Consider the following 15,060-nt stretch of genomic DNA (forward strand, 5'->3'; position numbering starts at 1 on the left):
GTTCCCCCCACCCCCCAGGGCAGTTCCCCACATCTTTCTTCCTTCCCTCACCCTCCTCTGCTCCCCTCTCTCCCCTCCCCTGGAGCAGAGTCAAGCCCTGAGCCCAGGGGGTCGCTGTGGTGGCCGGGGGCTCCACACCACTGACCATTTTGCTCTCCCCCCCAGCGCGGACCAAGCGCTCGGCACCCTGACCATGCGGAAGTTCTGCGAGGACAAAGTGGCTGCGTCCCTGCAGCCATCCCAGAAAAGGTGAGGTAGGGGCAGGGGCGGAGAAGGGGGATGTGGTGACCATTAAGGGACAGGGGAGGGTCCCCACTGGCTGGCCCCTCCCTCCCCGCCCGCTCCAGTGCTGGGAGGGCCAGGACCATGGGGCTGAGCTGTCCCCCCTGAACCTCCCAGGTACATCAATTACTTCAGCGGTCTGCTGTCGGGCACCATCAAGATGAACAGCAACACCCTGTTCCTGCACCATGTCCTCATTCCCGCCATCCCCAGCTTCGAGGCCAGCGGAGGTGAGTGCCATGGGGCACACGCAGACTCCGGCCCCGGGTGCGTGCCGACGATCCCACGTGCAAAAGGTGGGCACCCATGCAGGTGAACCAGCCATCATGCGCAAACCAAGCGCATGCACGTGGGTGAGCCTGCCATTGTGTGCAAAACGTGCACACTCACACTCACACGCACAAATGAGGACGCATGTGTGAACCTGCAGACCCAGGCAAAATGTGTATGTTTGCGTGCACACCAACCCAATGGTGCGTGCAAATGAGCACTCGTCAACTTGCTGATGTGTGCAAAATGGGCACATGTGCACACACACACTCGCCCATCTGCATGTGCACAATGGGCATGCTCACACAGGTGCGAATTTGCTGGGGTGTGCAAAACGGGCACGTTCACAAGCCAAAAGCTGCAGGCATGTGCAAAGTAGGCAGGAGTCTCCGGGCACAGACGGGTGTGAACCAGCAGTTCGGGCCTGCACGCATGGGTGTGGCATTGCACCCTCGCCAGGGAGATCATGCCTCTGTGTCCTGAGCCAATTATGAGGGCTTCCTGCCAGACTGGCTCAGCCTTTGGCTGAAGCAGCCTGCCCCCTTACCCTCTGCCCCTCTCCCCATCCTGCCCTAGGCTACCAGCCCTTCCTGAAGATCTACCAGTCCATGCAGCTCGTCTACACCTCGGGGATCTAGTGAGTATGAGGCGCCTGCTGCTTGAGAGCTGCTGGGCCCGTCCCCCAATGCTCTGACCCCAGCCCTGTGTTTCTCTGCCCTCCCTTGCAGCAGCGTCCCGGGCCCCGGCCCCCAGAAGCTGTGTGTCACCCTGGAGCCAGCCCTGCTGCTGAAAGGGGATGTGATGGTGAGTACAGCCAGCTCCGGGGGGGGGGCTCTGCCGGGTAAGGAGTGGGCGCAAAGTCCAGAGCCCACCCCCACCACCACCGGCTCTGAGCCCAGCAGGGAAGCGGGCTGCTAGCAACAGAGCAGGAGAAACCCGGGAGCTGAGGCTCGGTTGCCTGCCAGACAGCTCTGCGAGGCAGGCAGCAGGTGTGAGCATGGCGCTGTGCACACCCAGGATGGGAGAGTGCAAATGGATGTACACGTGGGGGTGCCAGTGTGCACAAATGGGGGGTGAGTGTGTGTGTGTGCGTGTGAGGGTGTCGGTGTGCACAATGGGTGTGTACAAGTGTGCCTCTGTTTGCACATGGGGCGATCCACATGGGTGTGCGTACACAGACGTGGGTGTGCATGGGAGCCTGTGGGCGTGTCCGTGGGTTTGCATGTGCCCGTTGATTCCACTCCCACCCCCCCAGGTGAAGTGCTACCACAAGCAGACCTGCAGCTCTGACCGGGATGTGGTTTTCCGCATCCAATTCCACACGTGCACCATCCACGGCACCCAGCTCTGGTTCGGGAAGGATGAGCTGGACGAGGCCTGGCAAGGTGAGCAGGGCAGGGGGCGGCATCATGGGCAGGCTCCAAACGGGGTACCGGCATGCAGCTCAGCACCCCTGTACGTCCCTCGTGGCAGTGACCGGTCCTGCCCCAGTACCTGGGACTCCTCTGCAACCCCTGGCCCCCTCGTACCCAGGAACCTCTGCTCCCCTTGGCCCCTCATACCCAGGAACCTCTGCTCTCCTTGACCCCCTCGTACTTGGGACCCCTCCACTCCCCCTGCCCCCCCCTTGTACCTGGGACCCCGTGCTTCCCCTGCCCCTCATACCCGGGACCCCTCTGCTCCCCCTGCCCCCTCATGCCTGGGACCTCCCACCCCCTCTTGCTGTACCCTCAGCCAAAAGCTCCTCTGTTCACCATGTGCTATGCTCTCCTTTCCTCTCCCCAGACGAGCGCTTCCCCTTTGAAGCCAGTGTGGAGTTCGTCTTCTCTTCCGGCCCTGAGAAGATGAAAGGTGAGGGGCTGGCAGGCGGAGAGGGGGGAAAGTTCCCCCCACAGTGTTAGCACCCCCTAAGCCTCCCCCACCCTGCTGCGCTGAGCCAAGCTCGCCCAGGAATCCCCTGCCCCTGGGGCCAAGCCGGTAGGACCCCCCCACCTCCTCCCTGCAGCGAGCCAGGATTGACACCTCCAAGCCAGAAGTCCCATTGCCCTGGGCTGGGCTGGGAGGACTCCCTGAGCCAGGAGACCCCCTCAGCTGGTGGGAGCCCCCCAACAGCCAGGAGACCCCCCACCCCCACAGCTAGGCTGCTCTCAGCCCAGTCCCTCACCGAGGGAGCAGCCCACATAGGGCCCATTTCCCAGCCAGAGGGATGCCCCAGCCTGTGGCCCTCACCGGTTCTCTCCCCTCAGGCCTGGAGACCTTACGGAACAGTCCATCCATCACAGTGGATTATAACATCTCCGATCCCATGGTGCGCTGGGACTCCTATGAGAACTTCAACCTGCACCACGAGGACAGCCTGGAAGGTACGGCCGGGCACTGTCAGGGCCTGGGCACAGCCACCCTCAGCCACCCGCTCCCGCATGCCACAGGGGTGACTGGCCAGGGCAGTGAGGCCACCCATAGAGAACAATGTGACTACGGGGCTGGGTGAAAGTCAGGATACCTAGCTTCTCTTCTCAGCTCAGCCACTGCCCTGGGGCCTTGGCCAAGCTGCTGCCCCTCGCTCTGCCTCAGTTTCCCCTCCTGCCCTTTGTCTGTTCAGACTGAGAAGAGAGAAATGGTTTTCCTGTCCCACGAATATTTTCCAGATTTTCAAAAATGTTCCTCTCCCAAATCAGGACGAAAAGTCAAAACCTCCAAAAACGTGACCCAAAAAACTGGGGAAAAAATGTCAGTTTGGGTCACTGGGTCAATATTTTGTTTTGATCACTTGGAACCGTTTCGGTTCAATTTTGACCTCCCTCCCCCCAATGTTTTTTCACTCTAATGAGCCAAAATTCCTGCACAAAAAGTCATTGCGAACTGGGAAACTGGAACGTTTTCTTTCGAAATTGTCAAAACTTTTTTCCAGACACGGCTCAAACTGGGGGACTTGCTGCCCCTGCCCTGGCTTCACAAACCATTTCCGCTAAATCAGCATTTGTCTTCACGAACTCCCCCCACACGCCGGTTTGTCAGTAAATCCCCGACTGGCTCTAACGGCGATCGCTTTGGGGCCAGCTGCTTGTGACATATGTACAGCGCCTAGCGCAGGGAGAGAAGGGGCAGCAGCAAAACCCACCCCTGAAGCAAGAGCCAGTGTTTGTGTAGGACCTACAGTTTTGTAGAGAGAGATTCCAAACCAAGAGGAGTGAATTGAGAAAAGGATTGACACGAGGATCTGTGATGACTTCTCTGATTGGGGGAGGGTTTGGGGGGCTGGAGGGGGGGCAGGAACTGAATGTCTTAAACCAACAGGAGATTTGTGGGCAAGTAATGGTTCCGGGATATTTGGTCATTGGCAGGAAGGGTTGTTCCTGGGGTCTAGCACCCCCTGGTGGAACGAGTCTAAGTGAATTTCTGAAGTCGCCCATGTGTGTCTGTGAGTACACGTGTGTGTTCATGTCTGTATGTGCCTCTTTGGGTTGTGTCTCTGTATGTGTGTGTGAGTGTGTGTGTGTGTAACTTTACATTTGTGTAACTTTTTTGTGGGGGAGAGTCTCTGTGTTCATGAGGTTGTTGTGGGTTTCATTTTGTGGTTGTCAGGGAGATTTTCAAAGGTATGAATGGAAGTTAGGGTGCGTGTGTGCGTGCGCTGCCCCCTGCTGGAGGGGATGAGACCTGCTCTGTGTGTGTGAGTGTGTCTCTGCTGCCCCCGCTGGAGGGGATGAGACCTCCTCCGTGTGTGGGTGTGTCTGTCTGCTGCCCCCTGCTGGTAAGGATGAGCCCTCCTCTGTGTGTGTGTGTGTGTGTGTGTGTGTGCGCACGCTGCCTCCTGCTGGAGGAGATGAGACCTGCTCTGTGTGTGTGTGTCTGTCTGTCTGCTGCCCCCTGCTGGTAAGGATGAGCCCTCCTGTGTGTGTGTGTGTGTGTGTGTGTGTGTGCGCACGCGCGCTGCCCCCTGCTGGAGGGGAGGAAACCTACTCTGTGTGTGTGTGAGTGTGTCTCTGCTGCCCCCTGTTGGCGAGGATGAGCTCTCCTGTGTACGTGCGCGTGGGTGTGTGTGCGCTGCCCCCTGCTGGCGAGGATGAGCCCTCCTGTGTACGTGCGCGTGTGTGTGTGTGTGTGCGCTGCCCCCTACTGGCGAGGATGAGCCCTCCTGTGTACGTGCGCGTGCGCGCGCGTGTGTGGGTGCGCTGCCCCCTGCTGGCAGGGACGAACCCCACCCTGCGAGCACGTGCAGGTCCCTCTGGCCGATCACACACCCTGGCCATCCCTGTGCGGTCGGTGCCCGCGGACCGCCCTGACTGGGCGCTGCTGTCTGCTCCCGCACAGACACGTCCCACACCCGCGGCCCCATCGACGGCAGCCTCTACGCCAAGATCAAGAAGAAGCGGAACCTGAGCGGCTTCTCCGGCGGCGGCGGCGGGAGCCCGGCCAGCACCGACTCCACCCAGCAGGGCAGCCGCTTCCTCTCCGTCAGCAGCGACTCGGGCCACTCCTCCATGCTGGCCGAACCCTCCCCTCCCGCCAAGCCGCTGCCCACGCCGGCCGAGAGGGAGGAGCTGGACCGGCTGCTCGGGGGCTTCGGGGTCAAGGCCAGGCCGGAGACCCCCAAGCAGCAGAGCGGGGCATCCCCGCACCGGGAGCTGGGGGGATGCCCGCACAGCAACGGGGCCAGGGACAGGGAGACGGCCATCTTGGAAGACGAGCTGGTGGAAATGAGCCCCTTCGGGCCTCTGGCGTACCCCAGCCGGCGCCCCGGCCTGGCCCGGCACTGCTCCTGCCACCTGGGCTACCGCTCGCAGAGCTGCCCGGGCGCCCACAGCCCCGAGAGGCTGCCCAATGGCGCCTACTACAGGCCAGAGGGCACCTTGGAGCGCCGGCGCCTGGTCTACAGCGCCAACGGGGTCCACTTGCACCCCGCCGAGGGCTACCCCTGCCTGCCGCAGGAGGCCGGGCCGGGGGAGAAACGGCGGGTGTATCGCTCCCTCTCCGAGGGCCTGCAGCCCCTCGCCCACCCCTACGCCTACGAGCTGCCCCACAGCCCCGGTAAGCGGGAGGACCTGGCCTACAAGCCACCCAGCTACCGGGAGGTGCTGATCCTGGAGGAGGAGCCCGTGTGCGGCTTGGAGCTGTGCCCCTGCCAGGACTGCCAGGAGAAGGTTCACGAGGAAGCCGGCCTGCCCCCCACCGCCGCCTTCTACGGCCTGCACCTGGGCAGCCGCGAGCCCGAGGAGTGGGCCCACGAGAGTGCCAAGTCCCCCCTGTCCCGGCCAGGGCACCCCGGCCAGTCCCTGCCCCTGCTGATGCCGGCCGCCTACAGCCAGCGCACCCGGGGGCATCACGAGGTGTTTGAGTTCGAGCCTGCCCATGCCAAGATGCCGGCGCACTTCAGCCACAGCTACCCGGCACAGCCCATGCCTGGCGCCCATCAGAAGGGCCACAAGGGCATGGAGCAGAGCCTAGAGCCCTTCCACTACCGCTATGGCCCACCCTACCCCGCCCTGCTGCCCCACGGCACCTACACCTGCGGCCCCCCCACCCAGTGCCCCCAGCCACCTTTCTACAGCCGGTCCCCAGCCAGGCCCTGCGCCTCCCCCCCGGACACGCCAGGCTACCACTCGCCCCCATCCGGCTCAGCGTCCCCCGTCAGCTCGGCCTACCCAGCCTCCAGGAAGCAAATCTATGAGCCCCAGTCTCCGGAGACGGGCCAGGGCTACCCACGTCCGGGACACCAGGACCGGACGCCCACTGGTGAGTCCCTAATATGGCATGGCACTGGCTACCAGGCCTGGGGACTGGCTAATGGCCCTGGGGGGAGAGGGCTGGTGTGTGGCTAATGGAGGGATGGGTAATCTTGCCAACAGCCATGCAGAGGAGGGGACTGATGGTGGCTAAAAGGGGGTGGTGGGTGGCTTATAGCTGTGGGGGGAAGGGGCTGGTATGTGGCCGATGGGGAGGGGGGAAATCTGGCTGACAGCCAGGAGGGTGGGGGGCATGGCTTGCCTTTCACTCTGGCTGCTCATTCCCAGAGATGCAGGGCCCTGGGGACGAGGCGCCCTGGCGAGACGCCCCTGGCTCCCTGCGCCAGCCTCCCTGGGAGGCTCACGCCGCCTGCCTCGCGCCCCCCGAGCTGTCAGGCCCGCCAACGCCTCTGCACACCAGCAGCCCGGTGCAGAGCAAAGACAGGTTCGTGCTGCCCCCTGCGCAGGGCGGGGGGTGGTTATGGAGTCACCCATGGGCAGAGACCCAGAGATCCCAGGGTGGGCACAGTGAGGCCCAATGGCAGAGGGGTCCTAGGGCCAGAAGCAGTCTCCCCACACACACAAACTCAAAGGAGACCAGCTCCCCTGCCAGGCCCCCAATGCCCCTTGGGAGTGATAGGTTGATGCCCCAGTGCCAGGGCACTGCTCCCCCTGCACCAGCTGTCCCAGGGTCGAAGCTCCCAGCCCCTGGCCAGGGGACAATCGTCCCCACTAGGAACAGCCTCCTAGGGGTCCCCTGGGGAACCACCAGCCTGTGCTCCGCTGCCCTGGCACAAGCTTCTGTCTGCCCTCTGTGGGCCCTTGGCCCCAGTGCTGCGGGTTGTACTGTGCCCTGCCCCCCATGTGCTGGCTGGTGCCTAGGGTGATACTGATTGTGCCCCCTCTGTGATTCCACAGCCCGGCAATGCCCAAAGGCAGCACCCTGGCAGCCAGCCTGCAGGAGAGCTCAGCGTGCTCCAGCCCTGAGGACACGGCCCCACCCAGCGCCAAGAGGACCCCAGAGATGAGCTTAGTCCTGCCAGGGGCCACGCCCAGCCCCACACAGCCCCCTTCTCCAACACAGGCCTGTGCCCACGGAGCCACCTCCAGGGCCCAGTCCAATGGGCCAGCCCCCAGGCAGCCCTGTCTCCGAGCCCACAGCTCTGCCAGCCCACCCCAGGGAACCGGCCTATCCAGGGTGAACCCGGGAGACAGCCCAGGTCACCTGAATAGCCCCAGCTACCCAGCTGTCTCCCCTGATTCATCCCCCAGCAATGGGACCCCAGCGCACCCGCTGCCCCCTGGCATGGACAGGCTGGCCCAGCGCAGCCCCCCGACCGCGCCCATCCACAGCCCGGCCTGTGCCAGCTGCAGAGCGACAGCTACGCTCAGGAACCCAGCCCCCTACAACGGGTACCTGCACAGTGACAGAGCCGAGCTGGCCCCAGGCACCCTGGCCCGCTGCCCCAACGGCAGCCCCCTCCCGAGCCCCATCAGCGTGCAGGTCCCAGCCCCCTACTGCCCCTCCGACCTGCAGTGCTCCCCAACCCCTGCCTTCCCCATCACCACAGCCTACTACCCTGGCGGCGAGAGGAGCCCGCTGCCCCCGGGCTCCCCCAGCCAGGGCCACGCCTGCGATTCACTGCAACAGCCGCCGTTGCCCGAGAAGCGCCACACGCCAGCAGCTGGCAACTGGGAGAGGAGCTCGCCCCCAGGACGGGGCACCGGGACGGGCCACCACGTCACCTTCGCGCCCGACACAGCCAGGCCAGACCCAGGTAGGAGATCGGCTCCACTGTGGGGATGGGAGGATGGCACCAGGGTCCTTTCATAATCCGCCAGCCCAGGCAGTGAGGGTCTGAGCTGCCCCACAGCCAGCAGTCCTGCCCCACTCCCTACAGCGCCCCCTGCTGGGAGAGGCCGGGCAGAGTAGCTGGGAACTCCCGCTACGGCCAGCGCTCCTGCCCTGCTCCCTTCAGTGCCCCCTGCTGGGAGAGGCTGGGCTGGAAGCAATGACGGAAAGTGAGAGACTCCCTCACCCCAGTTTAGCAGGTTCCCCCTTGAAATGTGAGCAAGGGTTTCTCTCACCGGCATCCCCGTCCGGCTCACCGGGGGCCGCTGTTCCCTTTCAGACACACAGCCGGAGAGCCACAGCAACGTCAAATTTGTCCAGGATACATCCAAGTTTTGGTATAAACCCAACCTGTCCCGGGACCAAGGTACAGTGTGCTGGGGGGGGGGGCAGGGGGAGCGGGGCTTATCTTGATTCAGTTCACACACGAGTTGGTTAGAATTTAGCAGCAGCCATTTGATATATTTTTAAGTAGGAAAAATCTTTCCCTAGACCTGCACTCCTGCTCCAGGCTGTGCTCAGCTTCCAGAGCTGGGACTAGAGCCCAGAGGGCCAAATCCCACCTGCTCTAACCACTAGACCCAACTCCCATCAGAACCCAGGAGTCCTGACAGCTGCCACCCCCTGCTCTAACCACTAGACCCCACTCCCATCCTACAGTTAGCGATAGAACCCAGTAGTCCTGGCTCTCAGCCCAGCCCCTCCACCCCCCAAACCTAACTAGTAGGCCGCACACCCCTCCCATGGGGCTAGAGACCCCGACATATAGAATCATCCAGGACACCAGGGGCATCCTCAGAGCTCGGCTGTCCGGTCACCCCAGTCAGTCTGTATGGAGGGGCAAGCTGGGACGTGCAGCCCGAATTCCATCCCAGCCAGGGCCAAACAGCGGGCACCGTCTGGGCATGAGCTGAACCCCTGTGGGGCAGGAGGCAGCTTCCCCACTGAATGGCACCGCACCTGCACCAATGGGCTTGGCTGCTATAGGGCTAGGGGACCCGCGGGAGGGAGCCATGGTTCCCTGCACAGATCCTCCCTCGTGGGCAATGTAGGCAGGGCGACGGCTGGCAGAGGAGCGGGCAGGGTGACGGCTGACACAGGAAGCTCAAACAGGCTCTTCCTCTCGTCCCCTCGTCCGGCCCCCCGAGCAGCCATCGCGCTGCTGAAGGACAAGGAGCCCGGCTGCTTCCTCATCCGTGACAGCAACTCCTTCCAAGGTGCCTACGGGCTGGCTCTGAAAGTGGCGACGCCCCCGGCCAACTGCCTCACCCTCCCTTCCAAAGGTAAGGCACATACACCCCCGGCTGAGCCCCGCAGCAGGAACCGATGACCATTACCCCCAGGTTGTAGGTGGGGAAACTGAGGCACAGACTCTGGGGCAGGAACCCAGGTTCTGGGGCAGGAAGCTGGGAAGAGAACCCAGGAGTCCTGGCTCCTGGGCTCATTTCTGCTCAAACTACTAGAGCCTGTTCCCATCCCAGAGCCAGGAACAGAACCCAGGAGTCCTGACTGCCAGCCCCCTCCCCTACTCTACTAGCCCTTCCATTGCCCTTTGGGAGCTGGTGCCCACCCCATTGCCAGGATGCTCCCAGCCCCACCAGCACCAAGGAGGAGGCAGGGCTTGGGGCTTGGGGAGGGGTGGCGGGTCTGCATCGAGGGTCTCTCACCTGGCTGGGTCCCTGCCCCAGGTGACCCTATGGAGCAGCTGGTGCGTCACTTCCTGATTGAGACAGGCCCCAAGGGGGTGAAGATCAAGGGCTGCCAGAATGAACCCTATTTCGGTGAGTGATGGGGGTGGGGAACCACCACTCATGTCCTTCAACTCCCCGGCCCTTGGCTGCCAGCCCTTGGCATGTTGACCACTGAGCGATCGGCACCTGCAGCAGGGGGCATCTCGCCACTCCAGCCCGTCCCAGGCACAGAGCTTGGCCTTGGGTCTCCTGCAAAGACGCCAACTTGTCCCTCACCCCAGCCGCCGCTTGGGGCTTCTGCCCCCCCACCCCTTCGCGGCCTGCAGGGAGGAGCTTGGGGTGCAGTGGCGGGGCGGGGGGGAGGGGCAGCAAGCTGGACCTGCTTCAGGGTCTTGGAGGAGGTGAAAGCAGAAGGACATCAGAGCTCGGGCGTTGGGTAGCAAAGGGCATCGAGGAAGGGGGCCAGGGTTGGTGCATGGGGAAGAGGGCTGGGTGGGGGCAGGTGCCAGAGGAGCCGCTGATTGTGGGCCCGGGGAACGGGCGGGGGCAGGGGAAGCTGATTGTGCGTGTGCCCTGCAGGAAGCCTGCCCGCCCTGGTCTCGCAGCACTCCATCACCCCCATCTCTCTGCCCTGCAAGCTCCGGATCCCCAGCAGAGGTAGGTACCCAGGGAGGGGGCACCCCCAGCCCTGGCTCTGGAGACCTCTCAGCCCCAGGGGCCCGTGGCGATGGTCCCATCTGACACTTCTGCAGAACATGCGCTGCACACACCCACTCCGGCACCCAGGGAGGGGGGCAACATCCTTCCCCGCACCTCCCGTCCCGCAGTCCTCTGTCAGCAGAAAGGGAGGCCCTGCCCTGACTGCGTTCTCCCACAAGAGGGCGCTACCCGCAGGTTTGAATCCCGCCTGCATCCCTCAGCCCTGGCCGGGGCAGTTCCTGGATGCTTGGACAAGGCCACAAGCCCAGGGCCCCTCTGCTCCTTGAGGGCGGCACCCAGATCCCCCCCAAATAAGGGCTTGCTTTGCTGTTAGCAGGCCAGATTCCCCACCACCCACACTGACACGAACTCAGGCTGCACAGACAAGTGAACCCAGGAGTCCTGGTCCCCAGGGCGTGCCCCTGGCAGAGCTGGGAATGGAACCCATGAGTCCTGACTCCCAGCACTCGCCCCGCCCCCCTGCTCTAACCACTAGCCCCCCATGCCCCTCCCAGAGCTGGGAATGGAACCCAGGAGTCCTGGTTGCTTGCCGCAGCCACTAGCCCACACTGCCTCTGCATCCCTCTTTCGCTCAGATCCAATGGAGGAGACCCCGGACGTGGCCATCCCCACCAACGTGAGCACGGCGGCTGATTTGTTGAAGCAGGGAGCGGGTAGGTCAGGCGGGCCGAGCAGGGTGGGCGGTCCCAGCACCCCCTTGGGGCTGGGAGCCGGCTGCAGTGGCATGGGGGCAGTAGGGATCACATGGTTAAAGTTGGGGGGGTCTTGGGAGATGCCCACCCACACCCACTGACCACTCAACACAGAGCCAGCCCAGGCCAGGCGCAGGGCGGCCTGGCTGGGAGATCCGAACTGGGGTGGGAGGGTCTCTCCGTTGGGGTCTGCAGAGGGGGGGTCTGGTGGGTCACAGAGAGTTGGGGGTGGGGTTTGGGCCAGCTGGCTCCCCAGTCAGACCTGTGGGGGGCCCCAGCCCAGCTCCCCCCCAGCTGGGGCACGGTGCTGAGGCCAGGGGTTGGGGAGAACGAGGCCCCTGGGGGCTGCCCCCCGGCGCTGACGGCTCGTCCCTTGCCCAGCCTGCAGCGTGCTCTACCTCAGCTCGGTGGAGACGGAGTCGCTGACGGGACCCCAGGCCGTGGCCAAGGTGGCCGCCAGCACCCTGAGTTGCAGCCCCCGCCCGCCCGCCTGCCTCGTGCACTTCAAGGTCTCGGCCCAGGGCATCACCCTGACGGACAATCAGAGGAAGTAAGTGACACCCCTGCCACGTGGGCACTCCTAGGGGGCAGCCCCATTGGGCAGGCACACGCTGTCCCCGTCCTGCCCTGATCTATAAGGGGAGACCCCAGGCTCTGCCCAGGCCCCAACGCTGCCCTCTCTGGGGCATCCCTTCCACCCTCTGCCTACCGTGGAGCATCCCAGGCCCTACCCCCCACCTACGGCGGGCATCCCCTGTCCAGGCCCCGCCCTGTGCCGCACATACCCCTCCCCATCCCCTCGCTGCCCCTTCTCCCATCCTCGTGCTGGGGGGCTGGCCCTGCCCCGGGCCACCTGCCCCAGCACCCTGCACTGACACCCAGCCATTGGCTTGGTCCAACAGGCTGTTCTTCCGGCGCCATTACCCTGTGAACAGCATCACCTTCTGCAGCACGGACCCACAGGACAGGAGGTAACGGACACTTCCACACCCAAACAGTGGGTGCTGGGAGCGCCCCCAGAGCCTGCGCTCCTGCCCCACTCCCCATAGCGCCCCTTGCTGGGAGAGGCCGGGACTGGAGTAGCTGAGCGCTCCCACTATGGCCTGCGCTCCTGCCCCGCTTCCCACAGTGCCCCCTGCTGAGAGTCGCTGGGACTACAGTAGCCGGGAGTTCCCCCCACGGCCAGCCCTCCTGCCCCGCTCCCCACAGCGCCCCCTGCTGGGAGAGGCTGGATCTGACGTTGACAGGAGCTCCCCCTGGCATCGGTGTCACTTAGAGCAAATATAATTTTACCTGCTGAGAGACAAGGGCTGTTTGTTTGTTTAACTGCAGATGGACGAATCCGGACGGCACCACCTCCAAGTGAGTGCAGGGAGGGGCCGGGCCAGCGCTGCAACCAAAGCCCACTCGGGGATGGGCCAGCACCAGAGAGCCGCTCTCGCACCTGGCCCAGCCCCGGGGCTGCCCTGGTGTAGAGTCAGAGACCCTGTGACCTGCACAGCCCTCCCCCAGGGACCCCTTCATGGCCAGGACAGAGAGACCCTCCCCCAGGGACCCCTTCATGGCCAGGACAGAGAGACCCTCCCCCAGGGACCCCTGCACGGCCAGGACAGAGCATTTCCCCAGGGACCATTGCATGGCCAGGACATACAGACCCTCCCCAGGGATCCCTGCACGGCCAGGACAGAGCCTTCCCCCAGGGACCCCTGCACAGCCAGGACAGAGAGACCCTCCCACAGGGACCCCTGCACAGCAGGGACAGACAGACCCTCCCCCCAGTCATCCCGGCACAGCTGAGATAAAAACCCTTCCCCAGGGAACTCCTCCACCCTACCCAGTAACCTGCAGGGCTCTGCTGTGGGGCTGGCCCTTCTGTTTGTCCCATGGATGCGCTTGCTTGTAGCATCCTTATGATTTCACCTTGTTTCCCCCACGGTGGAAATCGCAGGTCTAGGGTGGGCGCAGCAGGGCTGGGGTCAGCAGGGCCTCGGTGGGTGCAGTGCAGCTGGGGTCACTGTGGTGGGACTGGGGTCAGCGGGGCCGGGGTGGGCACAGCAGGGCTGGGGTGGGTGCAGAGGGGCTGGAGTGGCATCACGGGGTCAGGTTTGACCCTGTGGGGCAAGGTCAGCGCCATGGGGTCAGGTCAGCGCCATGGGGCCAGGTCAGCGCTGGGGAAGCTGTCTCGCCGGCCGGCTCGCTCCAGTCTCGTCTCCTCCCTCGCAGGCTCTTCGGCTTTGTGGCTAAGAAGCAGGGCAGCCCTTGCGAGAACGTCTGCCACCTCTTCGCCGAGCTCGACCCCGAGCAGCCGGCCTTGGCCATCGTCAACTTCATCACCAAGGTCATGCTGGGGACGCACAGGAAATGAGCATGGCCGGGGGGAGAGACGTGGGCGCTGGCCTTTGCCCACGGCCCGCAGAGAGACCCCAGCCCTGCCCCTTCCCCCCAGCCAGCGCCCAGCCATGCAGGGGGCAGTGGCTCCCAGGGGGGGCAGGGGCTGGCCTGCGGGTTTGGCCCACCCATCTGCTGACCCTCACACAGGCCTGATCCCTCTCCCCACCATCAGTCGGAATGGGGGGGGGTTCTCATCCAGCCCTTCCCCCCCACAGCTCAAAGCTTTAATCCTCTCAGAGCCACCAAAAACCAAAGGCACCTTCCTAACAGGGGGGCCTGGTTCGGTTTCGCACCCTGTGGTGGCACAGCAGGGGTTAATGCTCAGGGCTGTGAAAGGGGGTGGCCTAGGGGCTGGTGATCTCGGGTGGTGCAGGGTCACTGGAGACAGTGGGGGGCATAGAAGAGGTGGGCAGCCAGGAGCTGGGCCAGTGCCAAGGGGACGAGGGATCCTGGAAGGGGAAGTGTCTGGGAAGCTGTAAGTGCTGAAGGAGCAGGGGGCAGGAGCGTGCAGCGTTTAGCAAGGCCAGGGCCCACCCCAGGGTGCCCGGCCCTGCCTGGGGTTGCCGGGCACCGAGGGAGCGGGAGGGACAAGTTCATGCTCCCGGCATGATCGGTGCAGGCATTTGGCTCTCACCGGATTCAAGAGCAGAGCCAGTGTGGCCTAGGGGGTAAAGGAGGGGTGGGGCTGGCGCTCAGGACTCCTGGGTTCTATTCCCAGCGCATGGAGGGGCGTGGGACCTAGAGCGGGGGCGGGGCTGGGTGCTCAGACTCCTGGGTTCTATTCCCAGCTCGCCCGCTGCTGGGCGGGGTGCTTAGCAAGTGCAATGTCAGCACTAATGCAAGGGGGCGGTTGTTTCGCGGCGGGCCAGCTGCCTATGGAGCCGGGCTGCTCGCACAGCCGAGACCCTGCCAGCGCAGGCAGGGCTGACTCTGGCCCTGCTGCCCGAGAGCGCCAGCGCCATGAGGGGGGAGAGGCAGCTGGGGCCCAGCCAACGCCCCACAGCCGCTGCTTCGCCATCCGCCTCCGGTGCAGTGGAAGGGCTGCAGCTGGCCGCTGCCGAAGGCCTCGCTCCGTGGGGTGGGATTTAATTAAGAGAAGAGATCTATTTTTGTCTAATAAAGAATTTATATGAGCTCCAGGCAGAGGTGTCTCTACCGTCTCTTGGGGGGAGTGGAACATGGGGCGTTAGCCAGCCGCGTCTTTCTTTCTCCTGTACAAATTTCGACGGACGCTCTCGGATCCCACTTGTAACTGCCCTAGAACAACCTGCCGGGGGAAAATACGCCCCCCACCAGCACCTCCCAGCCAGCGCCAGGCGTCTGCCCCGCTGTATAGCCCGGCTCGCTGCTCTGGGCACGCTGCCTCCAGGCCCATCTTTGCGCCTACCGGGCCGAGCCGAGCCGAGCCGAGCCTGGGATTTGGGAAAGGGGCTGAG

The 15,060-nt window shown here is 64.1% G+C and overlaps 1 protein-coding gene across 11 annotated transcripts in view; it reads left to right on the plus strand.

The window, feature by feature from the left end:
• The window catches only part of TNS2 (tensin 2), a 49,878-nt gene extending 35,115 nt beyond the window's left edge, over window positions 1-14,763 (plus strand). For 7 of the 11 annotated variants that reach the window (XM_043506637.1, XM_043506640.1, XM_043506638.1 and 4 more), the window contains 19 exons: window positions 166-249; window positions 400-578; window positions 1,129-1,189; window positions 1,281-1,356; window positions 1,808-1,937; window positions 2,338-2,403; window positions 2,799-2,915; window positions 4,867-6,288; window positions 6,567-6,723; window positions 7,197-8,056; window positions 8,411-8,497; window positions 9,282-9,413; window positions 9,819-9,911; window positions 10,401-10,478; window positions 11,117-11,194; window positions 11,615-11,783; window positions 12,136-12,204; window positions 12,566-12,595; window positions 13,457-14,763. In XM_043506637.1, coding sequence (XP_043362572.1) covers window positions 166-249; window positions 400-578; window positions 1,129-1,189; window positions 1,281-1,356; window positions 1,808-1,937; window positions 2,338-2,403; window positions 2,799-2,915; window positions 4,867-6,288; window positions 6,567-6,723; window positions 7,197-8,056; window positions 8,411-8,497; window positions 9,282-9,413; window positions 9,819-9,911; window positions 10,401-10,478; window positions 11,117-11,194; window positions 11,615-11,783; window positions 12,136-12,204; window positions 12,566-12,595; window positions 13,457-13,598 — 4,030 coding nt within the window. In that variant the 3' untranslated portion in view covers window positions 13,599-14,763. The remainder of the gene's footprint in view (window positions 1-165; window positions 250-399; window positions 579-1,128; window positions 1,190-1,280; window positions 1,357-1,807; window positions 1,938-2,337; window positions 2,404-2,798; window positions 2,916-4,866; window positions 6,289-6,566; window positions 6,724-7,196; window positions 8,057-8,410; window positions 8,498-9,281; window positions 9,414-9,818; window positions 9,912-10,400; window positions 10,479-11,116; window positions 11,195-11,614; window positions 11,784-12,135; window positions 12,205-12,565; window positions 12,596-13,456) is intronic. The other 4 variants (XM_038378891.2, XM_038378892.2, XM_043506643.1 and 1 more) reach the window with 1 other exon arrangement.
• Window positions 14,764-15,060: the final 297 nt, after the last annotated feature.

Source organism: Dermochelys coriacea, chromosome 20, assembly GCF_009764565.3.
Source record: "Dermochelys coriacea isolate rDerCor1 chromosome 20, rDerCor1.pri.v4, whole genome shotgun sequence".
NCBI classification, from domain to species: domain Eukaryota; kingdom Metazoa; phylum Chordata; order Testudines; family Dermochelyidae; genus Dermochelys; species Dermochelys coriacea.